We start from the raw sequence: 25,604 nt of genomic DNA on the forward strand, positions 1-25,604 counted from the left end.
TCGGCCTCTTTCCTCCACCCTATGCTGCTCCGTCGTAAATGATGTACGGGTGAGCTTGGTGGTATTTAAAGGTGGATGAAGTGAGTTCTCATTGGTTAATTAGTGGAAAGGCTAATGACCATACAAGGGTGATGACCTTGTTGACGCCCCTTCCATGCGTGTGATTTTGTCACATGTACCATGCACACCACCGTCATTTGTTAATTACCGGGTATAACCTGTCCATATATGGACTTTCCGTTTGTTAGCCACTCACACTCTGTTATTTTCACTCGCGCTGGGGGAGCGCCCGTGTGATGCAGCCGCCGTTCTCTCTCTCTTCCAAAAAAATCCGCTGTAGGCACATTGTATTTGTCTCTAGTGAATGTAGTGAATGTAATCACTTTTTAGGAAAGTTAGAACAAAAATCCTGTTCTGTAGAGAAACGTGAGTAGGGTTGGGAGTTGTGCCCCGTCCTGAAGAAGGTACGCATGTACCGAAACATGTCGACGCACACCAGAGGTTATGTCCCTTACTAAGACACAAAACCTCGCCATCTCGCACTTTTTTTAACAGCACCAGCCAGAGGTACAGAATAAAGTTTTTTCTTTTTACCCACTGGCCAGGTCCTTTTTAATAATTTTTTTTCACTACACTTCCCACTCACATCCTATTCCTTTCACTTACACTCAACACACACCACACATAGTCTGAATTGTCAACGCTCCCGCGTAGTCGTAGGTCGCAGCGTGCCGCATCCCTTTAGCGGGGTGCGAAGACCCCGATGATGAAGCATGACACCAAGGGGCCTGTTGGTGTGTGACTTGTACAAGAACCTTCTGCTAATGGCAGTAAACCCACAAAAGATACTTTTTTACAGGTCAAAACTTTTGTCAGTACTCCATTGCCAAATATTCTATCCCAATCGGACATGGTTGAACTTGGGAGCATGGCTTCCAAGTATGTGCAGTTTAATCGCCTGAATTGCAGTGGCACTGTATGGACATTTTGAAAAAAGCTAGTGGCCTGCCATAAGGGTGGCATAACACCTTTAAGCACAAAAGGTTCTGTATTTGGTGTCAATAGCTTAACTTTCACCAATCCACTTGCCAAGAAGTAGTACTGCCATAGTTTTGTATTTGGCAGTCGTTAAAACATATTGAAGAGCCTGCGATACGTTTTCGGTCTCTGTCATTAATAAAACCTATAGTGTACAATAGCAGTACTTGCACTAGGGTTTGGGTCATCCCATTGCTTTAGCGTTGGAGTGTACCATCATTTGATTGCATGATTTGTATCCTTCCACTGCTTACATTTGGGGAACTCTGTGTTCCAGGCATATTGATCATATGCTTTAGAATAGATCACCATCGGGTGTTAGGTCCAGATGTTTGCACTTTGTTTTTGTTCGATTAAGTCTTGTCACGAGGTAGGTGACCCCTCCTTTCGGTGATGGTGCTCATGGGCATCGACTCCATCCGTAGATTGTCTTTTTCCGCCATCTGGTTCGAATGTGTATTGTTACGCTCCGGTTTGGTACCGTTTTCGGACCCCTTCGACGTGCATCCACTACCCATGGCGGTATTGTTATCGATCACGGTTCCCCATTCGAAGCGCATCGTCTCACTTCAAAAAAACTTTCCATGGCTTACTCGTGCCGACCGTGCTAGCAGTCGATGGAACGAACTCCATTTAAGTTATGTCCCAGGTGTCGTACTAAATTTCCACGCACCGACTTGCACGAAATTTGTAACCTCTGCTTGTCACCGAACACGACGAGAAGAACTGCGGCGCGTGTCGATCATTCCGATCGAAGAAGACACTTCGTGATCGTCTAACTCGGCGTTACGAAATGCAGCATGAGAGCCCCCTGTGCCCATTCCACATAAGACAAAGGCTCCATCCCACCTTCGCCCTCTGGTTCAGGACGGCACCGTCAAACCATTTCCGATGCCCCGCCCTCTGACACAAAAAGAGAAGCTTTCTGGCTCGGGCTCAAGCCAGCCCCACTCTGATGGCGAACCGACACCTTCAGCAATAAAATATAAGACCAAGCATCTATCGTTCAACACACCTTCGAGACTGAAGATTCCACCTTCGACGCTGAAAGGCTCGGGGCCAAAATCCTCCAAGCTCAAAGAATCTGAGAAGAAATCCTCCAAGGCCAAAGAATCGGAGCCGAAATCCTCAAAGACCATAGACTCTGAACGGAAACCCTCCAAACCCAAACACTCAGAACCGAAACCATTGACACCCAAAGGCTTGGAGCCGAAACCTTTGACGCCGAAATCTCCACGTAAAGATCAACACTCTCTCCAAAAAGCCTCCATCTAATGAGACCACATTCGACCAGAAACAGAAAAAGCTGGTTATACACATACCAGGACAGATTCAGGTATCCATGCCAAAAAAATGGAAAGCTGACTTGCCAGATGACTATCCTATCCCTCTTAAGAAGAAGAATGTGGGCACTAACCCTTCTCCTCCTTATATTCCACCTCCTGATCCTAACTTGCTTATTACACCATTAAATTGATCACAAGGCCTATTAAACCTGACCCACAGGACGAAAGAAATGGGGATGAGGATCAGGACACTGACGCTTGGGAAGATTACCACACAGATCCAAATACAGATAATGACCCTGATTTGTATCCCTCCAGACCTTCCCCACCTTATGACAACATTGGCTATCTCGAGCTCCTTAACAGGGCTGCTCATTATCATGGGATAGAGCTTCATAAGGAGCTTTTAGAAGAGGATTTCCTCTTTGAGACACTTTCTTCCTCACAAAGAACTACTCATACCTTACCAATGTTAAAAGGCATATTGAAGCACACAGACGAGGTCTTTAAGGATCCTGTAAGGGCTAGAATAAGCGCAACTAGTGGATAAAAAATGCAAATCCTCTCCTACCGATCCTATTTATATTAAAGGTCAGCTGCCCTAAGCCCTCTTGTGTGTGTTGGAAACTACAAGAGAGTCTAACTTGCAAGCCACAGGAGAGACCCCTCCTTCTGACGAGGATTCCAAGCTTATTGATGCATCAGGCAAAAGAGTAGCTTCACAGGCAGCAAACAACTGGCGCATTGCCAACGCCCAGGCGCTGCTAGCTCGTTATGACAGGGCTCTTTGCGATGAGCTAGAAAAACTCATGGAACACCTGCCTGACCAATAGAAATCTAAGGGTGACAACCTTATTCAGGAAGGTAAACTTATTACCAACACCTCCATTAAATGTGCACTAGACGCAGCAGACGCAGCATCTTTTGTAATTAATACCTGTAGACTATTATGCAGTCACGCTTGGCTCAGAATCTCTGGATTTAAGCCAGAGGTGCAAAATCCATACTTAACCAACCCTTTGACAAAGAGTATCTTTTCGGCCTGGCTGTTGATACCTTGCTGGAAAAGATGAATAAAGACAGTGGGGTTGCAAAGGCCATGGGGGCTTTACATTTACCTGCCAGTAGTGGTTCTTTTCACTGCTCTTTTTACAGGGGTGGCTCAAAAACTGTGTCCACTGAGAATGCCTCCTCCTCTTACAAGGGCAACCACCAATCTCATTCGTCCAGAGGTTATTCAAGAGGAGGTTTTAGAAGAAACAACTGTAGGGGAAGAGGTAGAGTTAATTCCACATACACTTCCCCCCACAGCCAAACAGTGACTTCTCTCCGCTACGCCCATCATTCCACTCCTGTCAGGGGACGTCTCTCCCAATTCCTACCTGTCTGGAATTCAATCACCTGAGACAAGTGAGTGCTATAAATTATCCAATATGGTTACTGCCTGGAGCTTTCTAGCACTCCCCCCAAATATTCTTCCAAGAGCACATGCAATGTCACCGGAACATCTCACCCTCTTAAAGCAACAGGTTCTATCTCAGTTAGAAAAACATGCTATAGAGCCTGTCCCATTAATATATCAAGCGACCGTGGTATACTCCACTTTATTTCTTAATTCCCAAAAAGGACAGCTCTCAGGCCTATACTAGACCTAAGACAGCTGAATCTGTACATGCAGTCGGACCACTTCCACATGGCCACACTCCAACATGTGCTCCCACTACTTTCTATCCACTCTAGACTTGAAGGACGCCTATTTCCATATTCCCATTCACCCTGCTCACAGAAAATACCTCTGGTTTGTGGTTGACTGACCACATTATCAGTTCAAAGTCCTCCCATTCGGAGTTCACTACAGCACCCAGAGTTTTGACCAAGTGCCTGGTAGTAGTCGCAGCTCATCTGAGAAGATAGCACGTCCATGTCTTCCCTGACGACTGGCTCATAAAAGCCAGGTCACAACAAAGCTGCCTACATCACACTCCAAGGACAGTTCAACTGCTTCACGACTTGGGTTCATTGGAAACCTCACCAAGTCTCACCTCCAACCATCCAACACACAAGTGTATCTAGGTACCACAATAGACACTTGCAAAGCTCTATAGTACCACAATCCAGTCAGGACATGCAAGCTTTAATATCACAGTTTCAGCCTCAACACTCATTACATGCCAGAGTGTTCATGCAATTGATTGGAATGAGGACTTCTTGCATTTTAATTATTCCCTATGCTAAACTTCAAATGCGTCCCCTACAGGAATGCTTAGCATGTCAGTGGTACCAGGCTCAAGGTCCGTTATCAGATATGGTGTTGATAGATGACTGCACTCATCGCTCTTTGCAGTGGTGGATGTTATAAAACCTTTCCAAGGGTTAGCCATTTCTCGATCTGGTTCCACAGATAGTGCTAACAGCAGACGCATCCCTCACTGGTTTTGGAGCACCTCTGGGAAAACATACCATTCAGGACATGTGGACTCTGCAACAAAAACAACTCCACATAAATAATCTCGAACTGTTAGCAATTTTAAGTATTGAAAGCTTTTCAACTTCATCTAGTAGGCAAAGCTGTCCTGATTCGCACAGACAACATAACAGTGATGTACTACATACAAAAGCAAAGGGGGACGCACTCTCTCCTGCTCTCACCGCTAGCACAGAGCATCTGGAGATGGGCCATAACTCAAAAAATATCTCCTTGCTGAACATCTTCCAGGAGTAGACAACCAAGTTGCAGATCTGCTCAGGCAACGGCAGCAGATACATTAATGGGACCTTGACTCTCAAGTTCTCCTCCCATTCTTCCAAATGTGGGGCTTCCCAGAGATGGATCTGTTCACCATCCATCTAAACGCAAAATGCCCAAACTTCGTGTCCAGGCATCCAGACCTATTGTCCAAAGGAAATGCACTATGGATGAATTGGTCAGGGATATTTGCTTACGCTTTTCCACCTCTCCCTCTCATTCCATTAGTGGGTCGGAAACTCAAACAGCACTCCCTGACACTTATCCTAGTTGCTGCCACATGGGCCCGACAACCCTGGTTCACAATTCTGTTGGAGCGATCAGTAGTTTCCCACCAAAAGCTGCACCCCCACCCCACCCAAGGTTTCGTACTCAGAACCATGGAGACATCCAAATCCCAATCAGCTTAACCTTGCGATTTGGCACCTGAAATCCTAGAGTTTGGCTACCTTAATCTTCAGCCAGACTGTATGAATGTCATCAAAGAGGCTAGGCACCCTACCACAAGAGCATGCTACCCAGCAAAGTGGAAGAGGTTTGTTGTTTATTGTAACAATCAGATCGATCTACTAGATGCTTCAATACAAGACATAATTTGTTATCTATTACACATACAACATTCTTATTTAGTGTACACATCCATACCCTTACATCTCGCTGCATATCTTGCAAAATAGACAGCTCTTGTCTCTTTTTAGAGTGACTGCTATTAAAGCTTTTATGGAAGGACTTAAAAGACTCATTCCTCCCAGACTTCCACCTTCTCCAGTGTGGAATCTCAACATAGTCCTTACAAGACTCATGGGTCCACCATTTGAGCCGTTGTAGAAATGTGAATTACAATTTCTCACCTGGAAGGTAGCCTTCCTTATAGCCATCACTTCTCTAAGAAGAGTCGGTCAGCTTCAGGCACTAACCATAGAGGAACCATTTTTGCAAATACATCTACCACATAAAGGCGATCCCATATCAAAATCGGGCATTGCAAAGCGGCTTGTTAAGTGCGTTCAAATATGCTACATCAAAGCTAAACACACACTAACAATTCCCCCTAGAGCACACACTACATGCAAACTAGGGGCTTGTACAGCATTCTTAGGAAACATACCCATAGATGACTTCTGCATGGCTGCAGCATGGCCTGCACCACACACACACACATTCACAAACCATTGTGTGGATGTGTTAGTAAAACAAGCTAGTGTGGGCCAGGCAGTTTCACGAACACTATTTCAAACCACTGCAACAGCTACAGGTTAGCCACTGCTTCAGAATTAACTGATTTATAGTCTACGCTAAAGCATATGATCTAAAGCTCATATGCCTCAAACAGAAAATGCTACTTACCCAGTATGCATCTGTTCTTGGCATATAGAGCTCTAAAGTCATATGCACCCACCTGCTTCCCCAGGTGCCTTTGCCTGTTGCAGTGATATCTTACTTAGATACAATTTACATGGACATCTCCCTTTGTTACTTTACTATCTTCATCATCACCCTTTATGGCAAAACAATCAAAGGATGGAGTCGATGCCCATGCGCATTATGACCGAAAGGAGAAGTCTCCTATCTCGTGACTAAGACAGATGCTTACTGGGTAAGTAGCATTTTCCTTTTAAGTTTGGGTTTTGATAGAACAGTTGTCAAACAGACCTTTTGCTAACAATATATTTAGAGTGGGTTTTGGGTCCTCTCTCCTAACAATCTAGTCTGAGTGAGTTTTGCATCCTCCCTTTCAACCTCTGGTTTATGTTTTTCAACCAGCCTTTATCAACCATTTAACTTAGACTTTTCACTAATATCTTTGTTCAGCCCAGTGGAATATTAGTCTCGTGTAGTACTGTTGGCAGGGTGTGTTCTTCGACCTTCACTTGTGCGTTTACGTTGAACTTCACGAGGGTCTGCTTTACAAAAGTGGCAGCCTGTCTGCTCCTGTTGGCTCACCCACTTGTCTCATGCTAATGCCCCAACTCTTGATGCTTTAGCACATTAAACCCAGACCAATTGGCTTTGTCACTACTTGTTTCTTTTGCTTTAAGCACACACTGGGCCTGCATCACTGCCACCACTCTCCCTATTGTTTTCCCAGGTTGTTCTTTCTGTACATCGTCCCACCCCCTTCCGGTACTTATTTTTATTTTATTATTTTTTGTATCCACTATTCCCTTGGCACCCGCTCAAAGATAGGAGTCTGTTATATTTGAACAGTAAATTAAAAGAAAAAGTATCCATTGCAGCATCATGACGCCTGTGTACATGCGTGGTTATGAATGTGCTGTATGCATCATTGTTACGTTATGTTGATTTGTATAGCTCACTAATCACCCCATAGGGTATCCAGGTGCTTGTGTAGGTGTGTTGGGCATTTTGTGTGCTGTTGCTAAGCTACCTTTTATTTAATAATAATTTTTCGGGCAAAACGAGTGGCCAATGAGATGCTAAAAGGTAAGACCTATTGACTTTGCTTGGAGGGTTGAAAATAAGTGTTTGAGGCATGTGAGCTGTGGATCACATGTTTTGCATAGTCTGCCATCTAATGTTGGGTCTGGATGTTTGCACTTTGTTTTTCTTCGAAGAAGTCTTTCCAGTCACGAGGTCGGTGACTCCTCCTTACTGTGATAGTGCACATGGGCATTGACTCCATTGTTAGATTGGTTTTTTCCACCATCAGGTTCAGATGCAAATGAGGTGCTCCGGTTCGACACCATTCTTGGGTTCCCCTCGTCACGCAATCCACTACCGTCAACTGTATTGTTTCTCAATCCCGATTCCCATCTTTGGGTATCGTTTCAAGTCAAACTCTTCGATCAGATGTTTTGTGGAGGGCCGTTAGGGCTACGCGCGTCGGGCTCGCTAGCATTTGATGGAACAGACTCCATTCAAATTCTGTCCTGGGTGTTGCACAAAATTTCAGCGCACCGACTTGCACAAAGTGTGCAATCTCTGTCTATCTCCGGAACATGACAAACGAGACTGCAACGCATGGCGATTGTTTCGATCAAAGAAGTTGTTCCGTGAATGTCGGGCTCCAAGTCACAAAATGCTTCAGTAAAGCGGCTCTGCACCGGATGACTTAGGAGAAGACTCCGACTTTAAAGAATCCCACACACAGGTTTGTAGGTTTTGTAGGTTTTTATTGGATTAACGCAGTTAATTAAAACCATAGCTATAAAATATCAACATTAGCACTGTTATAAAAAAAGCAAAAACTGAAAAACAATCCAGATTTGAAATCCTGTACATATAAAAAACAATCTTGTAGGTGCCAGTATAATCACACTACAGTGCAGGGCCTAACGTAAAATAAATTAGTGCAGGAATGCTAAGTAAGGGGACAGAACAAGTCTGTGATGAGTTTTTGGGGGGGGGGAGAACTGGAAGCACGGGGGCTAAAGAGGGTAAAAAAAGGTTGTCCAAGTCTCACGAATTTTCCAATCCTTACAAGCACTTGAGTGGCTGAGGAAGTAAAGCACCAGGCCGATGCTTCCCAGCACGACCTAGTGCCCCATTTTAAATATAAGGGTTTTAAAAGCAGTCTTCTGGGGGCGTCCAGGGCGGGACAGCAGCACAGGAGATGCAGCCATGATTCAGTCTGGTAGTTGCACAGTCTGCATGCCCCCTCCTCACTTGTTGGAGCCCATCGGTTAAAGGCAGTTGAACGCAGACCTAGAAGACGCATGAACATTATATTCTTCCGAGCCACTGAATTTAAATTTTCCAGGAGGTAAGATTGAGGTGCCCCAGGGAGGTATGAGTTGTTCAGGGGAGCAAGACCTTTGATGTTTTTAAAGCCTGGGAGGCCATCCGGTGGGAGATTTGTTTGACCTGCTTATTGATAACCTTTTTCCAGACTCTGTATGGAATAGTGTCTGAAGTTAGTTATGATTTATCGATCTCTAGCGATTTTATAGCCTTTGTAAGTTGACGATTCCATGGATTTCCAGGACTAGCAAAAGTTTCTTTTAGCCGGGCTTTTAAAGTGTTGTCTGCGGCTTTTAATGTCCTTATAAAGTATTTCAGGGTGTCAGCCTCACAACAAATAGATTGTCTTTGAAGGCCCAGCTCCAGTCGTAGTCTTGCCCTATGAATGAAGTTTGGAAGATGAAAGATTTTTTTATAAATGGAAACTTGGGCAAGGTCAAGACTAGCAGAGCATGCGCCAGGGAAGGCCTGATGCCCATAGTTTAAGGCAGGGAGAAGAGAGGCTTAATCAACTTCAGGATGGGTTCTGCAGAAGGACTACTCAGGGACTGATTGAGTCGGATCAAGGAGTATGTTATAGCTCCTGCTCTCTTTTTTCAAGGCGGCTAGGTGGGCTGCTGGTCTAGAGGACTCACTAAAACAGACCCCCAGGTAATTATATTTTGTCGTTGTCTTGATCTTTGCAGGCCCAATGTACTACCTTAAACTTTTCTTGTTCTTACAGCTGCCGAATATCAAAACCGTAGTCTTTTCCTGATTGATTATTAAGGTATTGGCAATATTATATATATGGAGCCTGCTTAACGCTCTTTGGAGACCTGATTTTGCCTAGTCCATTATTACAATATTGTCAGCATATTGTAGAATGTGCAAGTTCCTTTTTCCAGAGCCCAATTTTGGCGGGAGAAGATAACTTTTCTCCAAGAATGTTCCCAGGTCAGCAGTGTAAATATTGAACTAGAGGGGGGCAAGAACGCAACCTTGCTTTAGTCCGTCTCCGGTAACAATTTTTGCAGAGACTGTCTTTGGGCCAGTTTTAATTCGCACCCATGTGTTCTTATGCAAGGAGATAAGGGCTCCTAGCAGGCTCTGAGGAATCCCCCAATTATCCAGTTTCCTCCATAAGGTGTTGCGCGACACTTTAGGCGCTGTAGTCTATAAAGCAGCAGTAGAGAGGAAGATTATTTTTTTGTGCTGCTTGTTGGCTCAGAATAGCTAGAGTCGTGATGTTATCTATTGTGGAGGCCGAGGATCGGAACCCTGTTTGGAAATATGGTAGAATGTTGTTTTCTGCTGCCCATTTTTCTAGTGACCTAAGAAGACACCGGGCGTACACCTTGGCCTCAAGATCTAATAGGGCAATGAGTCAGTAATTAGCTGGTAACGAGGTATCTCCTTTCTTAAAAATTGGGCATAGGATCGAGCCCAGCCAGGAGTCTGGTAGCCGACTGGTCGTAAACACGTTGTTATATAGGGGGACCCAAAGCTTGGCCCACTCTTCCAGAGCACATTTGAATACCTCTGCTGGAAGGCCGTTGGACCCGGGAGCACCGTCGTTTTTCATGGCTTTCAAATACTTGGAGACCTCGGCTGAGGTAGTCAGCTCGTGAGTTTCTGTCTGGGTGGTATCTGCACGATCTCTTAATTCGATCGCCACAGGATCCGGGGTGTCACAGCAGTATAGATAAGTCACATGCTGGGCCCAATCGTCTTCACGAACTGCGTTCCCTCTGTTCTTATTGGTGGAACGGAGCTTATTCATGTGGTTCCAGAAATGGGACAGATTTTTAGGTCTCGCGACCTATCGATGCGCGCAAGCGCATCGAGCGGAGCGAGAATTCATGTCGGCAAAACACAAGTCAAACCAAGGGCTTTCAGCCCCGCGGTTTTCTTGCAATTCACGTGTATCACGTGAGCAAACATGCACGCGCATCGCATGCAAGCCCAGCCTCTCTCATTCCCAGGCTCTCCCGCCCCCATCCGGCATCAGGCACTCCTCCCACACCTCACGGACATCTGTTCATCACGCGCATCGCATGCAAGCCCAGCCTCTCGCATTCCCAGGCTCTCCCGCCCCCATCCGGCATCAAGCTTCTCCTCCCCTAGCAGCACTCCTCCCACACCAGCAACTCCCCCCTCCCACACCAGCACCTCCCTCCTCCCACACCAGCACCTCCCTTCTCTCTCCCCACAAACACAGCCTTGCCCTAGCAGCACTCCTCCCACACCAGCACCTCCCCCCTCCCACACCAGCACCTCCCCTCTCCCACACCAGCACCTCCCCTCTCTCTCCCCGAAACACAGCCTTGCCCTAGCAGCACTCCTCCCACACCAGCACCTCCCCCCCCCCTCCCACACCAGCACCTCATCTCTCTCTCCCCGCAAACACAGCCATGCCGTTCATTTTTTTTAATGCAGTAACTACTTTTAAGGACACTCTTCAAAATACATTTTGGCCGTCATTCAGAGCAAACATTCAGTGTATTTAGTTTCCTTTTTGTTTAAATTGCTCAAACAGTTAAATAATTGTCTCGTAGTGCACACAGTCTTTCAAGCAATTTGTCAGCTTGATTTCTTAACGTATGGCTACAGGGTCATGGGCCCCTGCTGGGGCGCATTCAGTGCCTGTACATCGCATGCCTCCGAACGCCCCAGCTCGGTGATTCTGAATGCATCTGCCCAGCTATAAGCTGTGCAGGGACAGCGCGTGCCTCGGGGACAAGGCAGCTCTCTGCATGTCTCTGCCATTTGCTCTTTCTGCCTGTGAGTCCATGGTAACACCTAGTACTTCCCATTGTCCCTTTGTGCCTTTTAGAGCAGCACGGCCTTCTATGTATAATCCACGTGATTCTGACTCAGATGGAGCTCTTGTTTCAGGCTAACCGGTTCCAGTGATTTATATAATTTCCACTTGTGTTCAGTTGATGTTTATAAAGTCTTGAGAGATGGAGAGTGTGGCAGCTTGCTTTCTTGTCTCCTCCACTGCCTTGAAGTTGTTTGCCTGGTGTGATTTATCTGCAGGTGAGTTCCGGAGCAGGACACACACACATCCAAGCATATTGCACTCACTTGGTTATTGGCCAGCACAAAGTGCCTGAGAGCTCGGCCCGCTTGTTAGAAGGCATTGTCGGACTGGGAAAGATTACGGCCCCGGACATCAAAATAAATGCGCCCCCCATGTGTAATTAGATAGATTAAAAAAAAGCGGCCCATATTTCGAACTTGTTGCAGGTTTGAACTCGTAAAGACACGCAGTACACATGATTTTTCAGGGTATAGAAGACTGCATGGATTTGAGCTTTCTACAGGCTGTTATTGTTTTAACATCTCCCGCCCCCATCCGGCACAGGCACTCCTCCCACACCTCACGGACATCTGTTCAGCACGCGCATCGCATGCAAGCCCAGCCTCTCGCATTCCCAGGCTCTCCCGCCCCCATCCGGCATCAGGCTTCTCCTCCCCTCTCCCCTAGCAGCACTCCTCCCACACACGTATAGAAGACTGCATGGATTTGAGCTTTCTACAGGCTGTTATTGTTTTAACATCAGGGAAGTCAACAATAACAAGCATTGGCATATACAATAGGTCTCGCTTGTTAGTAGACAATAGGTCTCGCTTGTTATATTTAATTAGCAGCTGCAGCATTTCTCCTGCGCCAGGCCACATCAAAGGCTCTGTGCCACTTTCAATAAGTAAGGAAAGGGGACCCCCTCTGGGAATTGCTTTCAGGTCAGGGAGTAGAGGGGAAGGCAATAACAAGAACAAGAAAAGAACTCCCTCTTGACCTATAACTACTTAAACTATAGGAGTAACCTCTCAAACATAGGGCATATACCAACAATGTCTACACAAGATGAAGAGTTTTTTTCATTTTATTTCATTTTAGCAGTTTAAAAAGTCATTTTTTTCTCCTCTTTTTTTTATTACTCCTTTTTTATATCATATTTTTCAAAATTCATCAGTTATAAAAAATATATACATTTTACACAATAGCTACAAAAAAACATTTTACAACACAATCAAATTGTCCTTATTTCTTCAAATTTATACAAAACATGAAATCAATTAAATAAGCACACCAGGTAAAGAGCCACGCACACACCACAGACATCCTCCTAAACATCCATTCCATCACAAAGACAGCAAAAAAGGAGATTTCCTATAACATTGAGACTGTAGTCCAGTAAATGACCAAAGTCATTTAGATTTCAACAGGAGAAGAAAGGTCGACGCGTTTCGGTGGAAATGCCGCATAAGGGACCACCTTCATCAGGACCAAACAGACAGTATGGTATAGGATCTCTCAACCTGGGGTGCAGATCTTTCTAGGACACGTACAGGCATTTAGGGGTGTTTCTACTCGTTTCCAAACACTTAAGCCCGATCTGGAGATACGTAGATGTTCACCAGGCCAGATTTATATTCCTTTTTTTATTAATGGATAAGGCAGCTGTTTTTTTAGGAACCTGAACTGTATACAAGGGGACAGAACCCGGCAGAGGAGGGCTTATAACTGTCTCTAAGGTCGACTTATTTTTCGTTGGTGGTGTGGAGGGGACGCCACATTTTTAAATAATTTTCCTAGTTGTATAATCCTCATAAAATGGTATGTCTTTAATCATGTAGATACATTTTGCAAGATCCAAAGATCCTGGTCCCCAATGCAAGCCGCCTCTGCCGTCGTCCGTAGTTTACTCCGGCGGAGTAAACTACGGACGACGGCAGAGGCGGCTTGCATTGGGGACCAGGATCTTTGGATCTTGCAAAATGTATCTACATGATTAAAGACATACCATTTTATGAGGATTATACAACTAGGAAAATTATTTAAAAATGTGGCGTCCCCTCCACACCACCAACGAAAAATAAGTCGACCTTAGAGACAGTTATAAGCCCTCCTCTGCCGGGTTCTGTCCCCTTGTATACAGTTCAGGTTCCTAAAAAAACAGCTGCCTTATCCATTAATAAAAAAAGGAATATAAATCTGGCCTGGTGAACATCTACGTATCTCCAGATCGGGCTTAAGTGTTTGGAAACGAGTAGAAACACCCCTAAATGCCTGTACGTGTCCTAGAAAGATCTGCACCCCAGGTTGAGAGATCCTATACCATACTGTCTGTTTGGTCCTGATGAAGGTGGTCCCTTATGCGGCATTTCCACCGAAACGCGTCGACCTTTCTTCTCCTGTTGAAATCTAAATGACTTTGGTCATTTACTGGACTACAGTCTCAATGTTATAGGAAATCTCCTTTTTTGCTGTCTTTGTGATGGAATGGATGTTTAGGAGGATGTCTGTGGTGTGTGCGTGGCTCTTTACCTGGTGTGCTTATTTAATTGATTTCATGTTTTGTATAAATTTGAAGAAATAAGGACAATTTGATTGTGTTGTAAAATGTTTTTTTGTAGCTATTGTGTAAAATGTATATATTTTTTATAACTGATGAATTTTGAAAAATATGATATAAAAAAGGAGTAATAAAAAAAAGAGGAGAAAAAAATGACTTTTTAAACTGCTAAAATGAAATAAAATGAAAAAAACTCTTCATCTTGTGTAGACATTGTTGGTATATGCCCTATGTTTGAGAGGTTACTCCTATAGTTTAAGTAGTTATAGGTCAAGAGGGAGTTCTGTGCCACTTTCACCCACACAGCAACACTTACAGACACGCAACACCACTCACACCCACGCAAGCCCACTATCATCCACGCAACACCACACTCGCCCACGCAGCGCCACTCGCCCACGCAGCGCCACTCGCCCACGCAGCGCCACTCGCCCACGCAGCGCCACTCGCCCACGCAGCGCCACTCGCCCACGCAGCGCCACTCGCCCACGCAGCGCCACTCGCCCACGCAGCGCCACTCGCCCACGCAGCGCCACTCGCCCACGCAGCGCCACTCGCCCACGCAGCGCCACTTTCACCCACACTGTGCAGTGCACAATAGGTCTCGCAGTACGAAAGTTGGAGCTATTGGTTTTGTAAATGACAAAGCCCTTTATGTTTTTAAAATGAAAACAAAAATAAAAGGCATTGTTATTTGCAATTGTAATAGCTCCAACTTTCCTACTGCGAGACCTATTGGCAACGCCAGTGCTTGTTTACCTTTAGCAAGGCGAATATTTTTAGCCACTCGTTCTGTTCTTTTTGTCTCTTGGCATCCCATGATGATTTTTTGAAGGCTTTGCGCAATAAAGCCATATTATTGGCAGAGAGCGAGGTGCCTTTCAATTTGTGCAGGCGCACAGCCCTCCTTAGGGCTCTTCTTTGGCTGGCTAACTCCGGATCAAGGGTCAGTTTCGGACGTGGCCCATAGGATCTGTGTTAAGCTTCAGGGCCTGTTAGGAGGTCTTGTAATTTGTCCTATCGGTGATGAGTCTGTGGGGGCATTGTGCGTGGAATTTGGAATTTCTCCCCCAAGCCAAGTACCCACCTTGACAGAGCCCGAAGCGTCCCATTTAATTCTTCTGACTAAAGTGGAGCTGAAGTAGAGGAAGAAAACCTTTCCGTGCCCGAAGCCGAATCGGAAGACCAAGTAACACCGGGTCAATGTATTGTGAGTACTGAAACTTCCTACCCATACCACTTATTAAAGAAAAAGGCTCTGGTACTTCCTCTGCCCTCGGGCCAAGTTCGGCACCGAGAAAGTTTTGGACTCTCCGGCTCGGCACCGAAACATAAATCAAAGCCTTCCGGCTCTGGATTGAGCCGGTCACATACCAATGTCAAACCAAAATCTTCGCCATAGATACCCAAGCATTCCCATGTCGAACCGAAATCTTCGGCATTAAAATCAAAGCATGTTGTTGTGGCTATTCCCACTGCTTGCGATGCTATTCTTTTGCCCGAGGCATTAATTAACTTTGATCATTCCACTCCTGTCGCGGGAAGTCTCTCCCAATTTCTACCTGTCTGGAATACAATCACCTCAGACAGATGGGTTCTATCAATTATCGAATATGGTTAGTACCTGGAACTAACAGCACTACCCCAAACATTCCTCCAATACCACACACTGTGTCTCGAACATATGAACCTTCTCAAAAAAGAAATTCTCTCAGTTACAAAAAGGAGCTATAGAGCCAGTCCCATTACAATATCAAGGGACCAGAGTATACTACCTATGCTTCCTAATTCCCAAAAAGGACGGCTCTCTAAGGCCTATATTAGACCTGCGAGATCTAAATCTATACATCCAATCAGATCACTTTCACGTGGTAACACTCCAGCAAGTGCTCCCACTCCTTCAGCAAGGCGACTTTGTCAACTTTAGATTTAAAGGACACCTACTTCCATATTCCAATTCACCCTGCTCATTGCAATTACCTCAGGTTTGTGGTAGCGGGACAGCACTACCAATTCAAAGGGCTTCCTTTCGAAGTCACCTCTGCTCCCATGGTTTTCACCAAATGCCTGGCAGTAGTTGCAGCTCATATATGAAGAGAACACATTCCAGTCTATCCATGCTTAGACGACTGGCTCATAAAAGCCAGCTCGCAAGAAGAGTGTCTACAACACACTCCCCAAACAGTGAAGCTGCTCCACGATCTGGGATTCACAGTAAATCTGTCCAAATCCCATCTCTAACCCTCCAACACGCAAGCGTATTTGGGAGCCACTCTAGATGCACACAAGGCTCTGGTCTATCCCGATCCGGCCCGAATCCACAACATTCATACTCTTACTTTCTCAATTACAGCCTCAACACTCGCTGCCAGCTCAAGTGTTCATTCAGTTACTAGAAATTATGACGACTTGCATCTTAATAGTCCCCTACGCAAGACTTCAAATGCTTCCCCTTCAGGAATGCTTAGCATGTCAGTGGAATCAGTCTCGAGGTCAGTTATCAGATCTAATGTTGGTGAACGGCTGCACGCATCGTTCTCTGCAGTGGTGAAATCCACAAAACCTTTCCAAAGGGCGGCCCTTAATCTACCCTGTTCCACAGACTGTGCTAACCGGTTGGGGAGCTTTTCTCCAAATTTACATAATTCAGGGCATGTGGAGCCTGCAGCAAAAGCATGTTCGCATAAATCTAGAGCTTCTAGCTATATTTCTAGTGCTCAAAGCCTTTCAAGTTCACTTGGTAAGCACAGCTGTCCAGATACACAGACATGACAGCAATGTATTACATACAGAAACTGGGGGACACTCTCTCCAGCTTTCACAACTAGCACACACATCTGGAGGTGGGCCATACTTCACAAATTGTATCTCCTCGCAGAACACCTTCCAGGAGTAGACCATCAAATCGCAGATCTGCTCAGCAGACAATAGATCCACGAGTAGGAACTCCACCCTCGAGTTCTTATCCCATTCTTTCAGATGTGGGGCTTCCCAGACCTAGATCTGTTAACCACACGCTAAAACGCAAAATGCCCAAGCTTCACCTCCAGGTATCCACACCCATTGTCCAGAGGCAATGCACTATGGATGAATTGGTCAGGGATATTTGCCTATGCTTTTCCGCCTCTCCCACTTATTCAACTAGTGGTTTGGATGCTCAGGCAGGCGTCCCTCACACTAATCCTAGTTGCTCCCACATGGGCCCGTCAGCTGTGGTTCACCACCCTGTTGGAGCTCTCAGTAGTCCCTCACTGCAAACTACATCTTGCACCCAATCTCCTCACGCAGAGCCATGGATATATAAGCCATCCAGATCCCCTTCATCTCAACCTTGCGATCTGGCACCTGAAGTCATAGTTTGGCTACCTTAATCTTCGCCGGACAGCTTGAACATTATCAAAGAGGCTAGATGTCCTACTACAAGGGCTTGTGCATGCAGTAAAGTGGAAACAGTTGGTTATTTATTGTAATAACAATCAAATCAACCCGCTTGATGCTTCAGTTCAGAAATCTGCTGTTTACTGCATCTACAGCACTCAAATTTAGCATGCACATCTCTACGTTTACAACTTTCTGCATTAGCCGCATACCTTCAAAATAGACAATAACTGTCTCTCTGCTGCATGCCTGTTATCAAAGCATTTATGGAAGGACTAGTCATTCCCCCAACACTTCAATCTGCCCTAGTGTGGAATCTCAATATTGTCCTCACCAGACTCGTGGGTCCACTCTTTGAGCCATTGCACAAATGTGAGCTACAATTTCTCACTTGGAAAGTCGCTTTCCTCATAGCTATAGCATCACTAAGGAAAGGAGATGAGCTTAAAGCACTAACCATAGAAGAACTATTTTTACTTGTACATAAAAAAAGTGGTTCTTCGGACTAATCCTACATTTCTTCCCTAAGTGATTTCTGCCTTCCATATCAACCAATCTGTTGAGTTGCCGGTGTTCTTCCCTCAACCAAATTCTGTGGCAGAACGTGCTCTACACACCTTAGACGTTAAAAGAGCATTACTCTATTACATAGAAAAGATCAAACCTTTCTGTAAGACAAAACAACTCTTTGTGGCTTTTGCTCTACCTCATAAAGGCAATCCCATCTCAAAATCAGATATTGCATGGTGGATAGTCAAATGAATTCAAACATGCTATGCAAAAGCAAAACTAACATTTACGATTCCCCCTAGAGCACACTTCACTCATAAAATAGGGACTTCTATGGCTTTTTTAGGAAACGTCCCCATAGATGACCTCTGCAAAGCTGCAACAAGGTCTACACCACACACATTCACAAAGCACTATTGTGGTGATGCGTTAGCAAGACAGCACGCTAGTGTGGGCAAAGCAGTTCTACGTACACTCTTTCCAACTTCTGCAACAGCCACAGGTCAGCCACCGCTTTCGGAGATTACTGCTTTTCTAGTCTATGCAGAGCATACAGCTCAGATGCCTCGAACGGAAAAAGCTACTCGCCCAGTATGCATCTGATCTTGGACTGTAGAGCTGTAGATTAACATGCGCCCACCCGCCTCCCCGGTTACCTACATACCTGTTGCAGTGATATCTATCTTAGATACATACACATGGGCATCTCTTCTCCTACTCTTACTAACTCCATTATCACCCTCTGTAGGAAAAAAATCTAACAATGGAGTCGATGCCCATGCGCACTATCACCAAAAGCAGGCATCGCTGACCACGTGACTGGAAAGACTTCTTCGAAGAAAAACAAAGTGCAAACATCCGGACCCAACACTAGATGGCAGGCTATGCAAAGCATGTGAATCTACAACTCTACATGCCAAGAACAGAGGCATACTGGGTAAATAGCATTTGCCTTTTAGTTCAACTAAAAAATATTTTCCACTTTGGAAGCTGATCTCGGTATTATCAAAATGGCGGACTCCCCATTTTGAACCAATAAATGAAGCTTCATTGTTGCATCAGTCCTGACTAGTGGCTCTGACATAATCTATAAGGGCAGTCAACATTGATTTTGTCAGTCCTAGAACACTGTGGTTTTGTGAAATAGGTGAAGCTACTGCATGTTGGTTAGTCCTATCCTTCTCAAGGAACTTTTGCTTCGATTTGGATGCCAAAGCGGACATTATTGTGGGTTAATCTGCTTTGTAGAGTATTTTGATCAGGTTTTTTTCTGTTGCCCTTTTCTGTTCATATTTTTGCCACCCATTTCTTGAGACAGTAGTTTGTTAATAATTTGCTGTTGAATTTTAATGCTTAAGTACTGTAAGTCCAGATCCTGCGATGCAGAGGGAAGAGCTATGTACTTCTAAGTTTACCTTTGCACCATAGGTACCTTCATTGAATTCATAAAGTCCCTCCGTCCTCTGAAGGTAGGGATACATTCAAATCTCTGAACGTTCCAGGGCTATTAAGCGATTGCCAGTACAAAGCATTGAGATATCAAAGCTGCTAGCTCAGTTTAAGGCCGTGTACATGTTTGGATCTGTCAGCAGCAAAGACCTTTTTGATTTGACTAAAATTATTTATATAATACACGTGTCAACAAGTTCTCTTCATCCATTGGTCTGTTGTCATTCACATTTTTCTACCATCCACTACTTCATATAACATGGGGCACTCTATCAGCCCTCTTTAGTCAGTGGCTAACTTCACTGTGAGTGACTGCACTCTGCTCTTTTATAAGGGGCATAACTGCACACAAAGTAATTATCTTCATTGCCAAGATCTACCAAGCGAATGTGTACTTTTTCATACTCCAATGTTTTTGCTTTTCTCCTTTGTTGTGTTTTAATATTTGTGGGGGCCTAGCAGTTTCTTCAAAAATATGTTCTTATAAAAAAAACATGAGAAAGCGAACCAAGCATTGACAATGCCTAAACCTTGCAGCCAATGACGGAACTCGTGGGTTTCCAATGTTGCCATATAACCGCTACCTATCTTGTTCCATTTTCTTTCATTTTCTGCTAGTTTCTCCTCCTTTTTTGTCATAGGTGCGAAATATAGATTTTAATTTGCAATATTGGTTAAAGTGTGTGTGTGTATATATATATATATATATATATATATATATATATATATATATATATATATATATATATATAATATAATTTTTTTTTATTTAAAAAAAAATATATCTATCAAAACGTGAACATTTTGCTTCAGGCAAGCTATCTTGTATTTTCGTTCCATTACAAATGACAGGCTGTTGGGTGAGGCCAGTAAGATGGCTGACAACACTTAGAATCCACTAGCTGGGGGTCACATGTAAGTATCCTGTAGGAAACCTTGCATCGGATAGTTTTATACACCTGCGGAACTGTAGAGGCTATCCTGCACTCCTGAAGGGCGGTACGGATGACATGAAAGGAGGCCCCACCTGACTGATCGACTCTGCCAACAAACAGGTTGCTGTGTTGCAGACTCTATATGTCAGTGTGGGAATTGGTAACTATCTGCGAAGGACCGGCAGATCTACAAGTTGCCAGTCTAGTGTAGACTGGTGGAATAGTTCCCAACTGATCGCAATGGCAAATCTCCCTCAACTTGGGGAAAGAAGACTGGGACGTCTGTGCATACCAACAAGCTTGCCCAGTACTTATGTCCATAAAAGCATGTAATTGAGTTTGTTAATGGTAACATGTCTGAGGCTAAGTTGATTCAGCGCTATTCTGATGGTAAAATATTTTAGTTCCTCTTGTGTAATTCTACTCATGTTGATATATATTTTTGCTGTCCATTTTACTTTGATTATATACCGTTGATATTTTAGCTCTCATTTTCATCTGTCAGGGCTTAGAAGTTGAAACATACTTTTTTCTCCTTCCAAACAGGTGGTAGTGAGTGTCTAAAAGCAAATGCAAAGTCTTGTGGAGAATGTATACAAGCAGGACCAAACTGTGGGTGGTGCACAAATTTGGTGAGTTATTTTGTAATATATAAATGTATCTGCTGTTGTGTGTTGCAAATTGTACCTTACAAAGTATCCCCTATATTTCTTTGAACAAATCCTCTTCATAAGTGTATGCAGGAATGTTATAATCTGCACAATGCTCTTTGTAGTTAAGCTAAATTTGCAGTTAAAAGTAAGACCATTTTAATGCCTAACAAATTGTATCCCCATTTGGCAAATCTGGTCTTATTTTTCTAGAATAATGCCTTCAGTCACCTTTGAATTTTTTTAAGGGTTTTTGGAAGCGGTGGAGGTAAACATGACTTCAAGTGAAGTGCTATAGAATTTTAGGCAAGCATACAACACTATTTACTAGGCATTCTAAGATCAAACCTAGGAGATAGACTAGACTTGCTCCAAATCCACTTCCGGTTGATGTAAATCTTTGCGAAACTATTTTGGTTCTTAAAGCTCAAGAAAACATAAGTGCTTGAATTCACCAGGTGGCGGTTGAGCACATCCCTCACACTGAAGCTGTTGCAGGGTTCAACATCACAGTAATGGTGTCAGGGGCCAATAATGCTGTTTGGTTCATCAAGTGTAGAACGAGGATGTCCTTTTGAGGGATGTGGGCCACATGGGTCTGTAGAATGTGCATCAAGAACTGGAGCATTTTCCCTTTATTCTGCCCCAGGTTTGTACAGAAGGGCAGAGCAAACACAAGGAGATAATGGAAGGAGTGCTGAAATGTTTCAGCCACTCTTCCCCCCCCCCCCCCCCCTCCCCCAGTCACAGATCTGGGTTGAATCCATAATCATTTTGTACCTCACTTTGCCACCTCAATTCAGACCCAACCATATACAAATCAGTCTTGACCCTGTGACTCATGGGAACAGTACAGCCTGAACTGCCAAGCCAGGTCTTCCCTGAACCGGAAACTAGCATCCTGGGACAGGTTTCTGGGAAACACCCTTCATCAGCCATCCGAGGGGTCGACTATCAATGAGGCTAAGTAATACTGGACTCCTTCACAGACTCTCCCTTTCATTGAAGCCATTCTAGACAGAGCGCAGTTTCTCGCCTATTCCCTCGAGTGGAGAGTGCATAATGCTCCCGAATCTCACAGAGGATAACTCTGAAGATCAAGACCGACAAGACCAGGTCATCCTAGTGGCTCCAGATTTGGCTCAGAGATTGTATCCCAAGTTCCTGGGCATGCGCATCTGTTCTCCGATCAGTCTGCCGCTTTGGGAGAATCTCTTGTTCCAGCAGCAGTGCAGAGTTCTGCATCCGTACTGGTGTATGCTACACCTCCATCTTTGGACCTTCTATGATTCTTATATGCATTGGCATTAGTCCTTAGCTGGAACAGTCTTAGCTAAGTAAGAGAGATGTATAAACTTGAGGAACCTAATCATTTCTCTCTTTTTTGACACACTTGACATTTTCAAAAAACGTTTCCAGATTTGGAGGAAACTGGTGTGAATGTAGTCTTCGTGAAGGATTGCTGGAAGAAATGTTACTTAGCAGGGCGAGAGATGTCTTGTTTACTATAGACTACGCTGACATGATTCTCCAGTATGGGAACTTCTCTACAGCATCTTAAAATAATGCCTTGTATGCAAAGGGGTTCCAACCTTGTGGTTGACTGCTCTTCCATTTTTCCCGTTGGGCATTCTTGTGAATGTGTGACCATGGAGTTGCCCTCTTGTTTGGGGTGATTGTCTCCAGTTGGGGTTACATACTACAGAACTGTATTGATAGTGTGTGCGGATGCCTGGTACCGTAGCAGATGGTGCACTAATGATGGCCATGCCCTGCTTGCACTCCTGTGGCCTCTGCTGTGCCTATTTAGTGTGTGCGAGGGATGAATGTGGTACTGCTTTTTGATTTTATACACTCCACATTAAAGTTTCGGAAGATGGGTGGGGACATGCACCACTAAATACCATATTTGTTCAGATGTCCTAGAGTTTATCCTCCGAAAAATACCCCTTAAATTCAATTTTGCAATGTTAGCAGTACTCCTAGGTCATTGGTAAACACAATTCTTTTCTACCTAAGTAGGGCTCGGTACAAAAAAGTTTGAAGACCTGTGCATTACATTTGTGGCTGCCTTTACTGTACAAAATTTAGCACCATATTTTAAAGATTTATCATCACAATAACAGCTCTCGGACTACTCGGCAAATCTTTACCGTTGTTGGGGCTACTAGGATTGGGCGGAGAGGGGGCCAAAATATGCAGCATGGTTTTGTAAATTATGCAGCATTCAGTGGCAAGTTATGTCACATTCTCCTGCAATAGTAATTTAATCTAGTTGAGCTTACAGCAATTTTTGTTTAACGCTGCATTTATGCGACATGGCAAATGCAGGTGATTTACAATTGGAGGTAACCACTGCAGCAACATAATTGCAAAATTTCCCTATCTGAAAGAGACACGTTAGTGATAGATTCCTTACCTTAGAATATCCCCAGGCGTCCGACTGGATCCGGAAAATTTTGCGTAGCAATACCCCTACGCGCCGGCAGGCGTCGTCCGCGGCTCCGCGTCGTTAGCGCCGGAATGACGTTGTCTGAGTACTTAGACGCCGCCCTTGCGTGCTGACCTCAGTTCTTTTTTCCGCGCCAGCTAGCGCAAATCCGGAGAAGCTCTACCCCTTAGTCTTTTTTGACTAAACTTTTTGATCATTTCTCTACTAGAGTCTTCGACTCCAACGGTGCCGGTAGGGATGCCCGGGTTTAAACCCTGTTCCAGGTGCGACCGACTGATGTCGGTTACCGACCCCCCCCCATCGCCGGTGCCTCAAGTGTTTAGGCCTCGACCACGACGACCGCACCTCCTCCGACTGCCGGGTCCTGACGTCTAAAGCTAGGCGAGAGCGGTCTCTCAAGCGACTGGAGCTCCTGCAGTCGCCCCGGCGCCGCTCCAGGTCCCGGTCCCACGGGTGGTCTAGGGACAGGTCGCGGGGTCGGAGCCCTCGCAGCTCCGGGAGTGGTCATCGGTCGTCAGGATCCAAGTCCTCCGGTAAGAAGCATAAGAGGTCGGAGAGACATCATCGTTCCTCCGACCCACCCCGACGCTCGCACGATACGGCCGGTGGTTCGAGTGACACCACCCACGCGGCTCCGCCGGAGTTGTCGTCGTCGCCGCCTGCCCCACACCTTCGGGTCCCTGGGCAAGACACGACGCCTGAGGAGATAGAGCGGTACCTCATGGCCTTGAGGCCCCTCCCTCCTCAGTCGGGTTCCGTGGCGCCCCCGGGCCCAACCGCCCTGGCTGGAGGGCCTAGCGGTCGGGTGCTTCGGCTCCGATGCCGTCGGGTGCTTCGGCCCCGGGGCCGCAGGCCCTCTCTGGATCCACTTCCGGATCCGGGTCATCGCCGGTCGACCTCGCCGACGCCGGCCCTGCGGGTGTCGCCCCCGGCGCCTGCTATGGGCGCCGTCCCCGATCCTACCCCCGGTACGGTTCTGGCGCTACCGACAGCATTTGAAGATTTCTATTTCCATGAACAGGACCAATCTGTTGAACCTGTACTACAGGAGATGGGTGACGAGGGTGATTGGAAGGGGTCTGAGGACCCTCTGGCACAGGAGTGCCAGTCACCACAGGACTAGACATATGAGCTTGGGGAGGCCAGTGGCATTGACACTTCGCCAGGCACTGTATTTGTCTCCCCTCCCACCTTGGCTACGGAGGAGGGGGCTGCTTATAGTGTAGTGTTGACAAGGGCAGCCAAGGCCCTAAACCTTGAGCTTCCTGTCGCGGCCGTGAGGAGTAACCTCCTCACAGAGGTCCTTAAACTGCAGGCAAGCTCCAGTGAGCCTCTGCTGCCGTTTAATGAGGCCTTGTGTGACGTTCTTGTGGGCACTTGGTCCAAGCCCACCACAGGTACGCCTGTGGATAGGAACGTGGCCAGACGCTACTGCCCGGCCCCGGACGACCCTTGCTTTTTGTCCACCCACCCCACCCCCGAGAGCCTGGTCATCCAGGCCTTCACTTCCCAGACCGCATTCCCGATGGCTCCGCCCGATCGGGGAATCCAAGAGGTATGAGCAGTTCGGGAAGTAGGTGTTCTCGTCCCTCAGTTTGGGACTGCGGTCAGTTAATACCGCATGCCTCTTGGGCCGCTATACACCCTGTGGGACGCGGTCTCTGACGTGCTGCCACAATGTCCGGAGGAGGTCCTGGCAAAACTCACACAAACCCTTGCGGAGGGTTGAGATGCAGCACGGTATTCCATCCGGTGGGCTGGATACCATGGACTCACTGGGCAGGGCAATTTCAACGACAGTGGCGGTTCGACACCACGCCTGGTTGAGGTCCGCCAACTTTTCGGCCGATGTCCAGGCTACCCTTCTGAGTATGCCGTTTCATGCCCGTCGCCTCTTTGGCGACAAGGCAGACCATGCGCTTGAGCGATTCAAGGACTCCAAGGCTACGGCCAAGTCCTTGGGCCTCTCGGCCCCTCGCCAGCAAACAGGTGCCTCTCGCTCCTTTCGTCGCCAAGTAAGGGGAGCCCCCACACGTGCTGCCAGCCACGCGCCGCAGAATGTCCAACAGCGCGGTGGCGGCCATGGAAACCGCCGTGGCGGCGGTCGGGGACA

General features: G+C 45.9%; 1 protein-coding gene across 2 annotated transcripts in view; it reads left to right on the forward strand.

Annotated features, from left to right (window-relative positions):
- The window catches only part of ITGB1 (integrin subunit beta 1), a 446,163-nt gene that overhangs the window by 108,297 nt on the left and 312,262 nt on the right, over positions 1-25,604 (forward strand). For both annotated transcript variants that reach the window (XM_086941542.1, XM_086941543.1), the window contains exon 3: positions 20,936-21,021. In XM_086941542.1, coding sequence (XP_086797668.1) covers positions 20,936-21,021 — 86 coding nt within the window. The remainder of the gene's footprint in view (positions 1-20,935; positions 21,022-25,604) is intronic.

This window comes from Lissotriton vulgaris, chromosome 10, assembly GCF_964263255.1.
Source record: "Lissotriton vulgaris chromosome 10, aLisVul1.2, whole genome shotgun sequence".
In the NCBI taxonomy this organism is placed as follows: Eukaryota; Metazoa; Chordata; class Amphibia; order Caudata; family Salamandridae; genus Lissotriton; species Lissotriton vulgaris.